At 36.3% G+C, this 16323-nt stretch overlaps 1 protein-coding gene and 1 pseudogene across 2 annotated transcripts in view; one reads left to right on the top strand and one right to left on the bottom strand.

Moving 5' to 3' along the window:
• Positions 1-1627, bottom strand: part of LOC143553717 (polyol transporter 5-like) — a 4870-nt pseudogene extending 3243 nt beyond the window's left edge. The window contains exons 1-2 of the transcript XR_013138881.1: positions 1496-1627; positions 980-1396 (exon numbers count right to left, since the gene is read on the bottom strand). The product of XR_013138881.1 is annotated as a polyol transporter 5-like (transcript). The remainder of the gene's footprint in view (positions 1-979; positions 1397-1495) is intronic.
• A 7546-nt stretch (positions 1628-9173) lies between these two features.
• Positions 9174-15980, top strand: LOC143553716 (serine/threonine-protein kinase PCRK1-like; the record flags this gene model as incomplete). Its single annotated transcript, XM_077043648.1, has 4 exons — positions 9174-9500; positions 9601-9861; positions 15182-15304; positions 15387-15980. Coding segments are annotated over 4 exons (1254 nt in total), but the record flags the coding sequence as incomplete, so codon positions are not given.
• Between the last annotated feature and the right edge of the window lie 343 nt (positions 15981-16323).

Raw genomic sequence — 16323 nt, 5'->3', positions numbered from 1 at the left:
GAAGACGAGGTCAATGAAGGACACACTCAACCAATGACCGATGAAGAAGCCGCGTACGACGATTACCTAAGAAATAGCTCGGGATCGGGTAGCGAAGAAAATTAGTTAAAGAAACAGCAAACATGGAGGCAAATCATGAGTAAGAAACAGCAAGTTGTTCATGTAATCGTGTCTAAGCATTCTTTTTCCTAATATGTGCTCTTATTTACTTGTTGATTTGGATTTTTCTAATTTAGTTAAAGAAACAGCAAACATGGAGGCAAATCATGAACAAACTGCGATTGGGAACAACAGGAGCATCTGCTAGTTCACGATTTAATGTTTGTATTTTTGAGTTAAATCATGAACAACAGTTCTTGGCAGAGATTTCTTCAGTGTTAATGATTTAATGTTTGTATTTTTGAGTTACGAATATGCGATAACGATTTAATGTTTGTATTTTTAATGTAAAAACTATAAATGAAAGTTATGTGTTTTTAATCTTTGGTTTGTTGAAAACACATTCACCAACACACACTCATACTCATCTTCCAAGCAAAGAACCCTAACAACGAAAGCAAAGAATGGCTTCGGTCAGTCCGTTTTGCCTTGTAGTTACCGGTTTGCCTTGTAGTTACCGGTTTGTTTATACTGTGAAAAAATAATGGTCTTCATTAAGTACAAAATATAAAAAACAAATATTCGTATTTGAAACCGCGAAATTTAAAAAAAAAAAAAAAAAAAAAAACCGGTTAATAAAAAAAACCGGTTAATAAAAAAACCGGTTTATTAACCGGTTCTAACCGGTTTCTAAACCGGTCCTAACCGGTTAGACCGGTTAGGGTTTTGACAGAAAAAAACCGGTTGAACCGGTTTTTTTTCTGGGCCAAAAAAACCGGTTTGTGCACCTCTAGTTGAAACCCAATCGGGAGACGTTTCGGCTTATATTCCTACTAATGTCATTTCGATTACTGATAGACAAATATTCTTATCTGCCGACCTGTTCAGGGTAAACCCGAAAATGCGTAGTTAAAGATGTATCCTAATAATATCCCAACAGTAATGAAAACCTCAGGGAGTGAAGTTAACATGCCACGTGTCACCGCCGGAGACAACTCCGCGGTGTACACCGGAGCGATCATTAACGAGTACCCAACTCCGATTCCGGCGACGACTCTTCCTGCCATAAGATAACCGAAGCTGGTAGCGAAGCCCATGAGTAATGCTCCGATGAAAAACGTTGCTGCGGCCAAGACGATGGTGTACCGGCGGCCGATACAGTCGGATGTCTTGCCGGAGGCGAAAGATCCGATTAGAGAACAAACGTTCAGTGAACCCACAAGTATTTCGATCTGGGTTGATGAGATTTTCAAGTTATCTTTAATATATAGCACTGCTCCACTCATTACACCGATATCTGCAGTCAGACATTTGGTCGAACAGTTGGTGGGCATTCTTTATAAAATCAAATTTTCAACAGATTAATATAATGATTTGGGTATTGAAAGATAGTTACCGTAACCCAAGAGGACGGAGTTGGTGGAGGCCAAAAGAGCACAGGCAAGAGCGTACTTGTTGATGTGTGTATTTACTGAGGTTCCCATTGAATTCAACTGTCAAGTATGATGTATGTGTGGACTTATCTGCTGCACATAAATAGGGAGTTTATGGTTTTCAGTATGTGTGTTGTGTTGTGTGACTGTGTGGTGAGGAGTCATGATTCATGATGATATCCAAATGTCCAAATTGTAATAATATATTATATTATTCCTTATTTGTCATACAGGATATTGTTAACGCACATATAATATTTTTGAATTTTTACAGTTGATTTAAGTGAACACTATATTACTCTTCACTATATAAAATAACTAATGTTATTGCTTTTTAGTTTACAATTTTCATTCACAATATCTCTATTGAAAAATCTATTCAGATACCAGATGGGTGTCTGCGTAAAATGACGGGGAACACACACACCGGTAAGGATGGAAAACAAAAGGCCACGTGATTATACCTAAAACATCTGGGACGGATATATTAAAAGCGTGTTTGATATGGGATTAGCTTTGAATCACATACTTTGAATCTATTAATATTTCATATAGGTTCATTTTAGGAAAAAAAATAATTTTTCATTTGGAATATGCACTTAATAATATTATTATTAACTTGCTTTAACGTATGATGCACGGATGTTTAAAAAATATACAACAAATTGATAGAAATCAAATAATTAAATTTAAAAAACTATATTTTATCAAATAATTATATTGTTTTATAAGTTCAAACTATATTTATAGATATAATATTCATCCGAATATTTGGGTATTTACAATTTCTTCATAATAACGAAAAGAATTCAAATAGTAATTTTATAAGTTGTACTTTTTAATAGAATGGCGAAAACTAACAAAAGATGAAAAGGAATGACATAAAAATAGTACATCAGATATAAAATCAACATTATAAAACACACTTTTGTATTTTATAAAATCAACATTATAAGTTGTACTTTTTAATAGAATGGCGAAAACTAACAAAAGATGAAAAGGAATGACATAAAAATAGTACATCAGATATAAAATCAACATTATAAAACACACTTTTGTATTACACTTTCAAAAGAAACAAATGAAAACTCCATAGATCCATGAGATTGAGTGAATGTTATATAATTTCTTCTTACATATTTCGTCTTAACTATAAATTTTGTTCATTAAATTTTACCATATTAATAGTACACACTCAAAAGTGTATATAAATTGATTTAATAAAAAAAGGTAGATATGATTTCATTAAATATGTAAATATTTTAATTACATTGACATAAAGACTTGCATATTTTCAATCCCAATTTAGATAATTAGTTATTTGATTAAAAGATGTATTGATATGTTTTGATTACATTAACATAAACTAGTTTGAGGCCCATGTATTACACGGGTAATTGATGAAAACTTTAAACTCTAATCATTATATAAAATTCAGTAACAAAATGATCATATATTGTTAATACAATTATAATTTACATTAAAATTGTAAAAATTAAATAACTAAGGTTACACAAATATGTTATAAATAAGTAAAAAATTCATTATACACTACATTTGTTGTATTGATTGGTATACGTTATTTATTAAAATCAAAATCTTTAGTCTATATATGCTTGTAACTCTTGATAAGGTAACATATAAGTTAGCTTGTAACTCTTGATGTAGCCACATATAGTTGTCCGTGTGACAAATTAGGTCCTTTCAAGTACATACCAAACTACCAACCTTAAATAATGATAAATATATCCATGAAACTAACCGAAAAAAATATTCATACACATAAAATAGCATACCTTTTAAACAATTAATATTATGTCATTTGAGATCATTAGTTTATGTTTATCCGAAAAAACATGGTTATCCCAAAGTCATATTACATATAAGTTGTCATTAATATTTTGTGTATGACAAATTTTTAATTATTTTATATTTTACCATTAAAGGTGGTATAATCAAACAACACATATAACCGAAATTAAAATATAATAAGACGATTTGTTTCATTTCATATGAATGTAATTTTTTAAAAATTTTATGTATAACTTTATTATTTTGAATATAAATCATAATAAATACTTTAATTATGTACTAACCCACAGAAAACACTAACATAACCCCAATTCGTTGTATTTATATAAGAATAAAATTAATAAGTTAATATAATACTGAAATTATGTAAAAACCTAACAAAACGATATTCTATGAATCCAGGTTTGAATATCCTAAATAATTTTTGAAAAGCGAAAATAATGAATGGGATTGAAACATATTTTTGGTTTAAATTTTTGAATTTGAATGTTTCTAGTTAAGTAATTTGTATTATAAGGCGTATTAAAATAGATATACATATTTAAATGTATAAAAAAGTATACATCAAGTTATAAAATATATGTTTTGAAACATTTTGGTCTGAGCTATGAAAGAAAATATTGAAAACCAAATATTGACATTTTATTGCTAAAAACCTTTTATATTACCCAAAAAGTCAATCAATTAATTAAACCTAAACACCAAGATTTATGTAATAGATATTCTCTATGTTTACAATATTTATATAAAATGTTCGGAAAAAAAAAAGAAAATACACATTTTCCTGAGTTCAAATACATATGAGAAAATATTAAATCAAAATCTGAAACCAATCTTATATAATACATTATGCACTATTGTTTGAATCTCGCTTTAAAAACAATTTGTAGTTTATTACCATACAAATCCAAATTCTTAGATAATAATGCGCCTTTACTTTCTTTAATTTGCAATTACATGTGACTTGAAAATTTTATTCTAACAAGCATGTAACTTCAATGCTAAGATTTTCTTATTTCGTCATTAATGTTAATGAATGAATCGGTTAGGATTTTTACCTTTAATAAAAAATAAACTTGAATTCGTATATTGAAATGATTTAAATTTAAGGGATCATAATTGAAATAGGTTGAAAAAAAAATGAGAAGAGCTATATAATTGACAAGTGGTAAAATTAAGTAGTATTTTATTAGAATAGATAGATGTGTTTTAATTAAAAATAGAAGAATAGTTTGATTGAGAAATTTAGGCTGTGAATAAATCTTTAAGTGACATGTGTCGCAACTTATTATCTTTAATAAGAACAAGTAACCGTACCCACGCTTTGCTGCGGGCCGAGTTGATGTCACGTATTTGATGACAATCTAAGATACCTAAAAGTGTTACTTCTAATGTTTATTAAAAGTAGATTTAATAAATAGTTACATAATATAGAAACACATAAAGTATGCAACATACAGACTTGGATTCTTTGATCAAGGCATTTAATCACCCATTGTTTCATCAATCTTGATTCTCGAGTGATCTTTGAAACTCACAATAGTTATCTTGTAGTTTTGTAATTTTGTTTCTCCTAGATGAGTTTCAAATCTTGCTAATACAGTAAGCTCTAATACCATTGACCAAACCATATTATGCAATCTGGTATCATTCTACAACAAATAATGAAATACAGATTCAATTTGTTCTATGCAAATGTACACTTATAAAGTTATAATATCTTAGAGCAGGTGTTGAAGTTGTAATCTGACCCATAGTCTACCATATGCAGCCTAACCCCAAGTAACAAAGCCAATCGTATTTATTAACTATATAATGCAATTAGCAAATTATCAACAAAATCCAACCATCCTTGTGGTGATCAGCTTCACGGGTGATCTTAAAGTTGTTCAGCTATGATAACAACGGGAAAAAGGCTGGACTATGATTCACCATATCAATTGTTGTTGAAACCTATGAATCTCAATAAAAGTACAAATAAGATCCAAATCAAGACTTGCCTTCTTAACGGTGAGTTTCTTGGTGATCTTAAAGTTATTCGAGCTCTTACAAACGACGGGTAAAAGCTGGAATCCAGTTCGCCCTGAAATGTTAATCAAATCTGCACAGTCCATGAAAAGTGTAAATTAAAGTCAAATAAAAAAACAATAATCAATTTGTAATGCAAACAATATTATATGGCTAAAGGCTGTCTACATCTTACCCTCCTCAGACCCTACTATAGCTTTGCTATTGGTGGGATATACTGAGTACGATGATGATGATGATGATTTCATCAAAATTCCTACAACAAATATCTAACCGAAAGACTCATCAAAAAACACAACCAAGTTTAGGCTTGAAACAACTAACACTATAATGCACCAACGACAAAACACAATAGGATATAAGGAATAGCCGGAAACAACAATCGTGAACCTGATTAAAGAGACAACGCTCATCGGAGATGGTGGCTTGTCATACCGTCGAGCTCGCACCATCTCTGGCAGACGGCGCTCATCGGAGAGCCAGACACAGACAATGGAGATGGCAGGCTGTACGCCTCTGTGTCTAACCCTATTTCAACATCAGGATGAAAATTTAGGGTTCATCGACTCTATCCTGTAGACAGACAATAGACAAATCGAAAGTCTCTCTCTCTAGCGTCCCTCTTTTTCTATCTCAGCTATGAAGGAACAAAATGAGGTCACACACAGAATACAACCAGTAATGTGGCAACATCATGTTTCTCAAAGTTGTACAAACTGCTTAAATACTTGTATGTTTTTGCTACGTGAGTATAAGATTGAATGCATTTTAATTATAATATAAATATAAATATGCAGATTTAGATTTGTATAGATTATACCCAATGCAGTGATATAAATGTCGTGGGTTAATGATTAAAAAACCATTTTACCTATTTAAAAACTTATGATTAATAAAAGTAAATGCATTAAGTATTGTAACATATGAATAGAATATTATAAACCACAGGGGCTTGCCCCAATGTCTAGGTAGAGGATAGAAGACCAGGGTGTCCCATGTTCGATTCTTGATTCCGATCCGGTTTTATCGACTGTCGAGGTTGTGGTGCCATTGGCCGGCTAAGGAGATAGGTTTCTCCGGTTGGGGGTGTGGCTTCGTCACCAAACGGAGTTCAAGATGTGGGCCCGGCTCAGACAACACATCTTGGCCGGTTGTGGGTTGTCGTAAGTCGGCGTTCAAAAAAAATAGAATAATATAAAACTCATAAGGTCAAAAAGTTGTAACATGTCTTAAATTTTTTAGAAAAATGTACTAGAAAAATATACTTGTAACATTATTATCATTATTAAATGTGCATTATAAATGTAGTAAATGTAGTGAATTAAATATGCATTAATATTGTATATTAATTATTAGTGTTTATAAAAGAATATTTTACCTGTAGAAAAAAAAATTATTACTTAAATTGACTGCATCAGGTGTTGTACTATATGCATCAAATGCACTAAATCAAATGTTATAAATTCTTAGACTTAAAAAGTTTTTATATTACATATCTCAAATGTTTTACATTATTGTATAGATATAAATATTTATACATTTCAAGTAATAAAGATTTTTTATAGGGTAAAATTCCTTTTCACAACTACTGATAACTAATATACATTATTTAATTATGCATATTTAAATCACTAGATTAAGTTATGCACATTTAATTCATTACATCATATTGTATCCAATAATATTTATTTTCATTTATATAATAATATTCAAATGTAAACGGTGTTTAAGGCTGGACGAGTTAAAGTTAACTCTTATGAACTCGTCACGAAGCACAGATCACCCACTAGAACTATATATAAAGCATTTTAAAGAGGGTATGTTATGAATTTTTGGATTTTAAAGTAATAAAAACTTTTTAAAAGGATAAAATTGTCTTTTGTAACCACTATTATTAATGCATATTTAATTCATTGCATTAGTACATATAATAATGCATATTTATAATAGTTATTATTTAAATACTAATACCCAAATATAATTAGTGTTTAAGGCAAGTCGGGTTACATGTTAGGTTATATTTAACTCTTACGAACTCGCCATGAAACGCAAGCAATAAACTAGTTTAAATAAGTGTTTTGAAAAATATTTTTTAGATTGAATGTTTTTCTTTCTTTCTTTATCACTAACTTTTTACTACATTGCAATTGTTGTCATTGGGTCTTTAAAAAGTGACTTTAAGTTACTATCTTTATATGAAAAGTGTCCTCAGTTTTAGTCATTTACATCAACATTCTTTCAAATTTCAAAATCTCAATTAAAATTGTGTATATATCAGACACATGTGGGCATAAACATAACTGAAATTTTGGATAGAGGTTAGTGTCAAAGACTAAAACCGAGACAACTTTTTATATAAAGGATAACAATAACTATAAGTCAAATTTTTTAAAGGACCAATCCATAATTTGTAACAACATAAAGGACCAAAATCTAATCAATCAACCTTTGTCCTTCATTCATGTAAGATTATGTGCAGTGGTTAAATAAAAAGTGACAATTTGACAGCCATTTTACTTGCCGTAGCATCTAGATATGGAGGTTGTCATTAAATTTTCCATTTTTTCCCCTTTCTGTCTAAAATTTTTCACGATTCTCAATAACAGTATTTGCATATGTACACGAACTTTAACCGTCTCTCTCGTCTCCTCACTCCTCCATATGACCATGTTAGAGTCTCCCTTTAACCTCAGCCCCGTCAAAAACATGTGTTGTTGATGTTATTATTTAAACACAAGCTCTAAGGAGGAATCCGAGTTTTCGATTCCAAATCCAATCAACAACAGTAAATAAATAAGAGTCCAAATATAACACATTAATATTCATATCTTATTAAATTTGACTCTAATTTCAAACCTATATCCAACTAAAAATACATTTCACATCCAATGTTGTAAAAGTAGGATTACAAGGCCGAGTACTCTCCGAGTACTCGCTACAAGGTATGTCACCGAGGCGAGTTTATGTAAATCCGCCTAGTTACAAAGAATCGGTTAAATGTGGTCAATCTCAGCCAGAATTACATCTTATCGGTGAACTTGGACCGATTTTTGACTCAAAAAAAATAAAACATAATTGTTATTTCAATAATATTAAAGAACAAATATCATTTTTTCAATTAATGATTAGTAATTTTTAAAATATTTTATATTTAAAACTGTATTTCTTTTATTTATATTGATATTCACCTATGTTGTTATAAATATTAGTAAACTTATGATATTTAACATATATATAATAACCAAATATTAATTTTCTTTATATTTACCATGTCCGAGTACTCTCCGATTACTCCCCAAGTACTCCGAGTACTCCCTCGGGTCAGCCGCCTAGAGACCGCCTAGCGACTTTTACAACATTATTCACGTCTAAATCCAACTAAAAATGCAAAAACACGATATGTCAATCTGAACACACATTTAAATACATAAACATGCTATATATGCACCCATTCCTCTCTTTTTTCATAATTAATAATCACAACACCAAAAACGATAATCACCCATATTATTAAATTAATAAATAATATTTTTAATACCAACTTTGCCATTTTCATCTGCTGTATGTTTGTCTTCTTCATTTGCCTTAGCATCATCCTGTCCTTACTTATCTCATTATTACCTTTTTCTTCAATAACAAATAGTTGATCTCTAGTCTCTACCAATCTTCAGCTTTTTAAAGGTAACTTCATATGTTTTTTTCTTAGTTCTCCACTTAGATCTCATGTTCTTAAGATTAATTGCAAATCCAACGTTGACTTATTTAATGTTTTTGGTTTTCATAGGCAAGACAACAATATGATGGTTTCAGTTTCCTTACTGTGGAGACAAGGAAGAACCAGCAGAAGTAAGCACAGTTCATTCCTTAAAATCTGGATCTAATGATTATAATACATCTGGATCAGAAAACTTAAGGAAGTCCAAGTATTATCCTAGTTTCTCAAGAATGCCAAGTAATCTTAAAGAGTTCAAATTCACCGAGCTTAAATCGGCTACCAAGAACTTTAATCTTTCCGTAAAGCTTGGAGAAGGCGGTTTCGGGTCTGTATACATTGGCACCATTAAAGATCCTATCAAGAATCAAGATATCAAAGTGGCTGTCAAGCAGCTTGGCAAAAGAGGATTCCAGGCAACTTTTATTTAAAAATTTATTTAAAAATCTTGGTTTTGATTTTAGGGGTATGATTTGAATTCGTGCTGATCGTAATATTGGTTTTGTGATGGAACAGGGGCATAAGGAGTGGGTGGCTGAGGTGAATGTTCTTGGAATCGTTCAGCATCCGAATCTTGTTAAGTTAGTTGGATATTGCGCGGAAGATCATGAAAAGGAAATCCAACGGCTTTTGGTTTACGAGTACATGCCTAATAAATGTGTGGAGTATCATTTGTCTGCTAGATCCCGGACCCCGCTTTCGTGGTCTATGAGGTTGAAAGTAGCTCAAGATGTGGCTCGTGGATTGGCATATCTACATGAAGGAATGGACTTTCAGGTATTGTTTTTCTACCGCTGTATTAGTAATAACCATATCCAGTAAAATCTCATCCATAGCAAATATATTGGTATGATCAGACCAGACCTATATCCTAGATACCTACTAATTTTGTCACTTTACATGTGTCAAAACATGAAATGAATCTGACCTGATCCATGACGATGTTTCCACGGATGTCGAGATGAACGAACCACGTCTTGATCTTCTTCTCCGGTTGCTTGAGATCTGCAATGGCCTTTTGAGGGTGTGGAGGTGACTGCTAAGAAATCTCAAGGATCTCTTGTTTACAGACACAAAAATGGTTATGGTGGTGGCTCTTATTGAGCATGACCCTTTAATAAGGAGGTGGAGACCTCCTTATATAGAGAGCCTCATGGCCACCATCATGGTACCCTAATGGGCCTAGCCCAGTTAGGGTTACCTCCACAAAACCCCCTCAGCCCAATAACATTGTATTAGTCCATATAATAAAATAAGCCAAACATAATAAATTTAGGGTCGTAAAACCGGGTTTAGTACCATACCCCTACAAGCCCCCCAAGTCCAGTGTTGCTCCTAGGCGTGCAAGCGTTTAGGTGGAGCGCTGGACTTTATAAGGTGTGTAAGGACATGAGGCGGTTTTTTCCCTTTTCTTCGGCCTTGTCTTTATTGTCTTTGGGTTTTGGGAGGTTTTCTCCATGATGGTGACATGTTGTGGTCCTTATGATAATGATGGTGCACTAGCATGAATAAGATATAGCACGCATCATAACAATAGTGGCGCGGGGCCTGATAAAAGATAGAGTGCGCGTCTCGATAATGATGTAATGTAACTTGCGCGCGAGGCAGCTTACGAGCTATAAAAATAATAAAGCTTGCGCGCGAGGCGACTTACGAGCTATAAAAATAATAAAGCTTGCGCGCGAGGCGACTTACGAGCTAAAAATAATGAAGCATGCGCGAGTTGCGGCTTACAAGCTATAAAAATAATAAAGCTTGCGCGCGAGGCGACTTACGAGCTATAAAAATAATAAAGCTTGCGCGCGAGGCGACTTACGAGCTATAATATGATGATGATGACTGGCCCACAAGGGCCTCTTCTGCGCAGGATGACTATCCCGGCTTGTCTTCAAAATAATAATGGAGGCACAAACGGCCAGATAATAATAATAATGTCACAGGTGCTTGTGCGACTCGTAGCCGAACCTGCAAAAACATATCAACTAAAAGTGGATGTATTGCATGGTTCCCATCCTCGGGCAAATTATGAGGTGTGCCCAACCTACGTTGGCGCGTGGCCGTTTGGGTTTATGAGGATTCCCAACCTTTAAGTTTGGCGCTATAGCCGTTTGGGTTTGTAAGGATTCCCCACCTATAATTAGGACGTCTCCCATAGGCGAATTATGAGGTGAGCCCAACCTAGTATTTGGTGCATAGCTGTGTGTTTTGGGGAATTTGTAACCAAGCATGTGCTATTGTTAGCGTTCTGGGATTTGGCTACCAGTATTCCACGTCTCTGACACGAGCATCTTTCCTGATTGAGGGAGTTTTCCTTGTCATACTTGTAGTAACCCGAGGGTGGTAGAATGTCAATATCTAAACCCTTACTTTGTTATCATAATTAATATAATGGCAAAAGTTTAGGGGCCCTTTTGAGATTTTGAAAAGTAATTCCTTTTTGTTGGAAAACCTGTAACATTCACGTGCCGCGTCGTTTTTATCCACTGACTTGCATCAGTGACCTGCGAATGTTCATAGGTGACCCGCGGCGTTCATAATGATCCGCGGTGATCGGTGTTCGCCTAACGGAGTGTTTGTCTGCGGTGCGCGCATGCATGACGGAGAGTTGAGCGCGCATGCATGGCGAAGGATTGAGCGCGCATGCATGGCGGGAGTTGAGCGCGCGTGCGTGGCGCAGGATTGAGCGCGCATGCATGGTGAGAGTTGAGCGCGCATGCATGGCGAAGGATTGAGCGCGCATGCATGACGGGAGTTGAGCGCGCGTACCTGGCGCAGGATTGAGCGCGCATGCATGGCGGGAGTTGCTTAGCGATGCGCATGCACGGTGGCGATCAACTGTTGAGGTGGTGTGGTATTTATAGTATTATGATTTCCAATGATTGGGCTCAGACCCAATTATGGCCTTTTTTTGGCCTCCTCCTATTGCTTCGCGCCACGTGTACTGAGGACACCTGGTGCTTTTCATTGATTATTCTCTGACCAAGGTATTTCACCTGACCCCTGTGCCATCACGTGGTGGCACATGGGCTTTGCTGAGTTGTCCACCCTTCATTGGCAACTGTCAACACCAGCACAGTCTTTATTCCTTAAAAGATACCTTCTGGAAGGTTGTTTGATGAGTGGAGAGTGACTCATTTGTTGATTTGGATTAGACTATTGTCTCGTCTGATGAGTAGAATCATGGTTGTCCTTATCCTGATTTGGATTAGACTGTTCCTCATTTGTTGTGTCGCTTACGCGCGACCTTTATGCGCCTATCCCGGGGCTGCGCAAGGTCTTTACTTTATTCTCACGCGCAGATGTGATATGCGCCATGCGCAGATGTGATATGCGCGAGCATATGTGATGCGCGAGCATGTGATATGCGTGAGCATATGTGATGCGCGAGCATATGTGATGCGCGAGCATATGTGATGCGTGAGCATATGATATGCGCCATGAGCATATGTGATGCGTGAGCATATGTGATGCGTGAGCATATGTGATATGCGTGAGCATATGTGATATGCGTGAGCATGTGATATGCGCCATGAGCATATGTGATATGCGTGAACATATGATATGCACCATGAGCATATGTGATGCGTGAGCATATGTGATGCGTGAGCATATGTGATGCGTGAGCATGTGATATGCGCCATGAGCATATGCGATATGCGTGAGCATATGTGATGCGTGAGCATATGTGATATGCGCCACGCGCATAGGTTTTGGCTTTGTGTCTTCATGACATCCTGATTTTAAGCCTCGTCTATATTTTGTGGGTTGACCCGCCCCGCTCGATGTTAAGGCGGGTGCATACCCCCTTCAAGCCCCCCGGGTCTAATGTGTCTTGTCTCGCGCGAGCGAGATAAGATAGATATTAGACTAGTTTGCTTTTTCAATAGGGCTTGTTTTTTCTTTTTCTTTTCTTGCACGAGCGTTGCGCGTAATTCCATCCCTTTGGTTAAAACGAATCGTCAATGCACGTGGTTGGTTGGTGTTGGATCGCGGTGGTGCGGTGCTCGGCGCCAGCGCGCATGTGTGATTGCGGTACATCGAACCATGGTGGCACATGCGCGATGGCGCGCGCGTGTGCTTGTTGAATATAAGGTATGCTTACACATTGAAATTTGAACAAGGTTGTAAGGAAATTATTAAGTACCCCTTAATAGTTGTCATATTTCAAGCTATTTTGCGATATTTTGAATATGCTGACACGCGCCTTGGCATTTGTTATTCCTCTTTTGCGCGACGTTATCGTGCATTTATTATAGGGGATTATGAATAGTTTTTTAGCCTTTACGTGTCAGTATGTGTTACTCGGCCTATATCCATTATAATCCCATGCGCGGCCCCGACCTGAAACCTCAACAACTATGTTTTGGCATGTGCTTTGCCTTAGTTGTGCTTAGGTATGTTATGGTCCAGCTGCGCAATACGTGGGATGGATGCTATGAGTAATTTGAGCTAAGGCTCATATTATTGGTCTAAGGCCCTGACGTTTTAGAGTTAAAACTCGTCAACGCGTCTGAGCTTCAAGCTCGCGCATGTATGTTTTACTTCGTTTTATTTTTAGTTTGATGTCAATATAATGTTGTCATATTGCTCAAATTAATAAAAAGAAGTGTGAAACATGTATGCAAAAATCAAAATCAGGCTTGCACATGCATGGCGGCGGAGTCGTGACTCGCGGGCGTGCATGCATGGTGGCGAAGCTTGATCCTTGGCAGTGCGCATGCACGGCGGCGGAGTGGTGACTCGCGGGCGCGCATGCATGGCGGAGAGTTGCGTGGGCATGCATGGCGGCGAGTCTTTTGCGCAAAACCCACACGGTGGTTTCCGCGGTGGTTTCCACGGGCGCTCACGCATGTCGGCGGAATGGTGACCCGCTGGCGAGCATGCATGGTGGCGGAAGTCTCCGTAATCTAGACTGTAATTTTAAACCTAAAATCCAGGTCTGTAATCCAGATCTAGATCTGTAAATCAGATCTAGATAGATCTGAAGCTCGGAGCGGAGAGAATTTAAAACCATCACAGATCCGGAGGCTTGATCATCCGAATCAGGTAGTTTCTTTTTTGGATTTACAAATCCTTTTCAGCCTCATTTTTGCACAGATCTGGAAGCCTCTTTTAGATCTATGGATCTTTTTGAGCTTTAATAGAACAAGTCTTGAAGCTTCTTTCTGTAAACTTCCAGATCTGGGTTTTTCTTGGGAGAGATCTGAGAACCGAGACGAAAATCGAAGTGTAGTTCGTTGCCGTCCCACGAATGGCGCCAATGTCAAAACATGAAATGAATCTGACCTGATCCATGATGATGTTTCCACGGATGTCGAGATGAACGAACCACGTCTTGATCTTCTTCTCCGGTTGCTTGAGATCTGCAATGGCCTTTTGGGGGTGTGGAGGTGACTGCTAAGAAATCTCAAGGATCTCTTGTTTACAGACACAAAAATGGTTATGGTGGTGGCTTTTATTGAGCATGACCCTTTAATAAGGAGGTGGAGACCTCCTTATATAGAGAGCCTCATGGCCACCATCATGGTACCCTAATGGGCCTAGCCCAGTTAGGGTTACCTCCACAAAACCCCCTCAGCCCAATAACATTGTATTAGTCCATATAATAAAATAAGCCAAACATAATAAATTTAGGGTCGTAAAACCGGGTTTAGTACCATACCCCTACAATGTCAAAACATGAAATGAATCTGACCTGATCCATGACGATGTTTCCACGGATGTCGAGATGAACGAACCACGTCTTGATCTTCTTCTCCGGTTGCTTGAGATCTGCAATGGCCTTTTGGGGGTGTGGAGGTGACTGCTAAGAAATCTCAAGGATCTCTTGTTTACAGACACAAAAATGGTTATGATGGTGGCTCTTATTGAGCATGACCCTTTAATAAGGAGGTGGAGACCTCCTTATATAGAGAGCCTCATGGCCACCATCATGGTACCCTAATGGGCCTAGCCCAGTTAGGGTTACCTCCACAAAACCCCCTCAGCCCAATAACATTGTATTAGTCCATATAATAAAATAAGCCAAACATAATAAATTTAGGGTCGTAAAACCGGGTTTAGTACCATACCCCTACAACATGTTTTCTTTTCATAGATTATCTTTAGAGATTTCAAATCTTCAAATATTCTACTAGACGATCAATGGAACGCTAAGCTTTCGGATTTTGGATTGGCGCGGTTAGGTCCTAAAGAAGGATATTCCCATGTCACAACCGCGGTAAACAAACATAATATAAATTTAAGAACTAAATATTATTACATCTTGAAGTTTGTAAATTTCCAAAAAATAATATGATCAGGTAGTAGGAACAATGGGATATTCGGCTCCAGAATACATACAGACGGGACGTCTTACATCCAAGAATGACGTATGGAGTTACGGGGTGTTTCTTTATGAGCTCATAACGGGTAGGCGTCCAATGGATAGAAACCGACCCACGGGTGAGCAGAAGCTTCTAGAATGGGTGAGACCGAAGCTAGATGACAAGAATTTCCCTTCTATAGTTGATAATAAACTGGAGGGTAAGTACTCACTGAAGGCTGCAATAAAGTTGTCAATGATTGCAAACAAGTGCTTGTCTAGAGACCCTAAAACAAGACCAAAGATGAGTGAGGTTTTGGAAATGGTTAACAATCTTGTCGCGACTCAATCAGAAACTCTAACGGTTCCTGTATCGCCTCTTGGTGTTCCAGTCCCGTTTGATGCTTTTGATGAGGCTAAAAAGACTTCTGAAAGTGAAGGTGAATCAGCATCTATTAATGTCAAACTTGGAGATTCTGCTTGGTTTTCTGGACTATGGTCTTGGAAACCCTCTTGTGGATTGAAGTGTCAAGGTATATAGAATTGGTTGCCAATTATCTTTTTGTCTTATTTGTTAGACGATACGAGTAGTTCTTGCTGCAGAATGATAGTGTTGAAATGATTAAGGGTACTTTTGATATTTCTTTGAATGCAATGCTTGATTGTACATTAATCACCCGCAGGGTTTAAACGAGTCTTGTTATATATTAGTTAGTATGCTTAGGTTCCAAAAAGGACATAACAAATCATTTTGGTGTTAGTATCGTACGATGATTAGTATACTAACGAGCCTTAATGGGCGCCATGATTTAGTGAGTCGCGCTAGGTTGTAGCATATTAATTTGGTGTTAAAAATGCGTGTATGATTGTCGGTATGTTAATTAGGCCTTAATGAGCCTACTCATGTGTTAGTAAGTAATTTAGGTGACACGAAG

This window comes from Bidens hawaiensis, unplaced genomic scaffold (genome assembly GCF_021521415.1).
Source record: "Bidens hawaiensis isolate Kalapana, Puna unplaced genomic scaffold, B.hawaiensis_p1.1 tig00017353_1, whole genome shotgun sequence".
NCBI classification, from domain to species: Eukaryota; Viridiplantae; Streptophyta; class Magnoliopsida; order Asterales; family Asteraceae; genus Bidens; species Bidens hawaiensis.
This window is presented reverse-complemented; position numbering and strand designations above follow the sequence as displayed.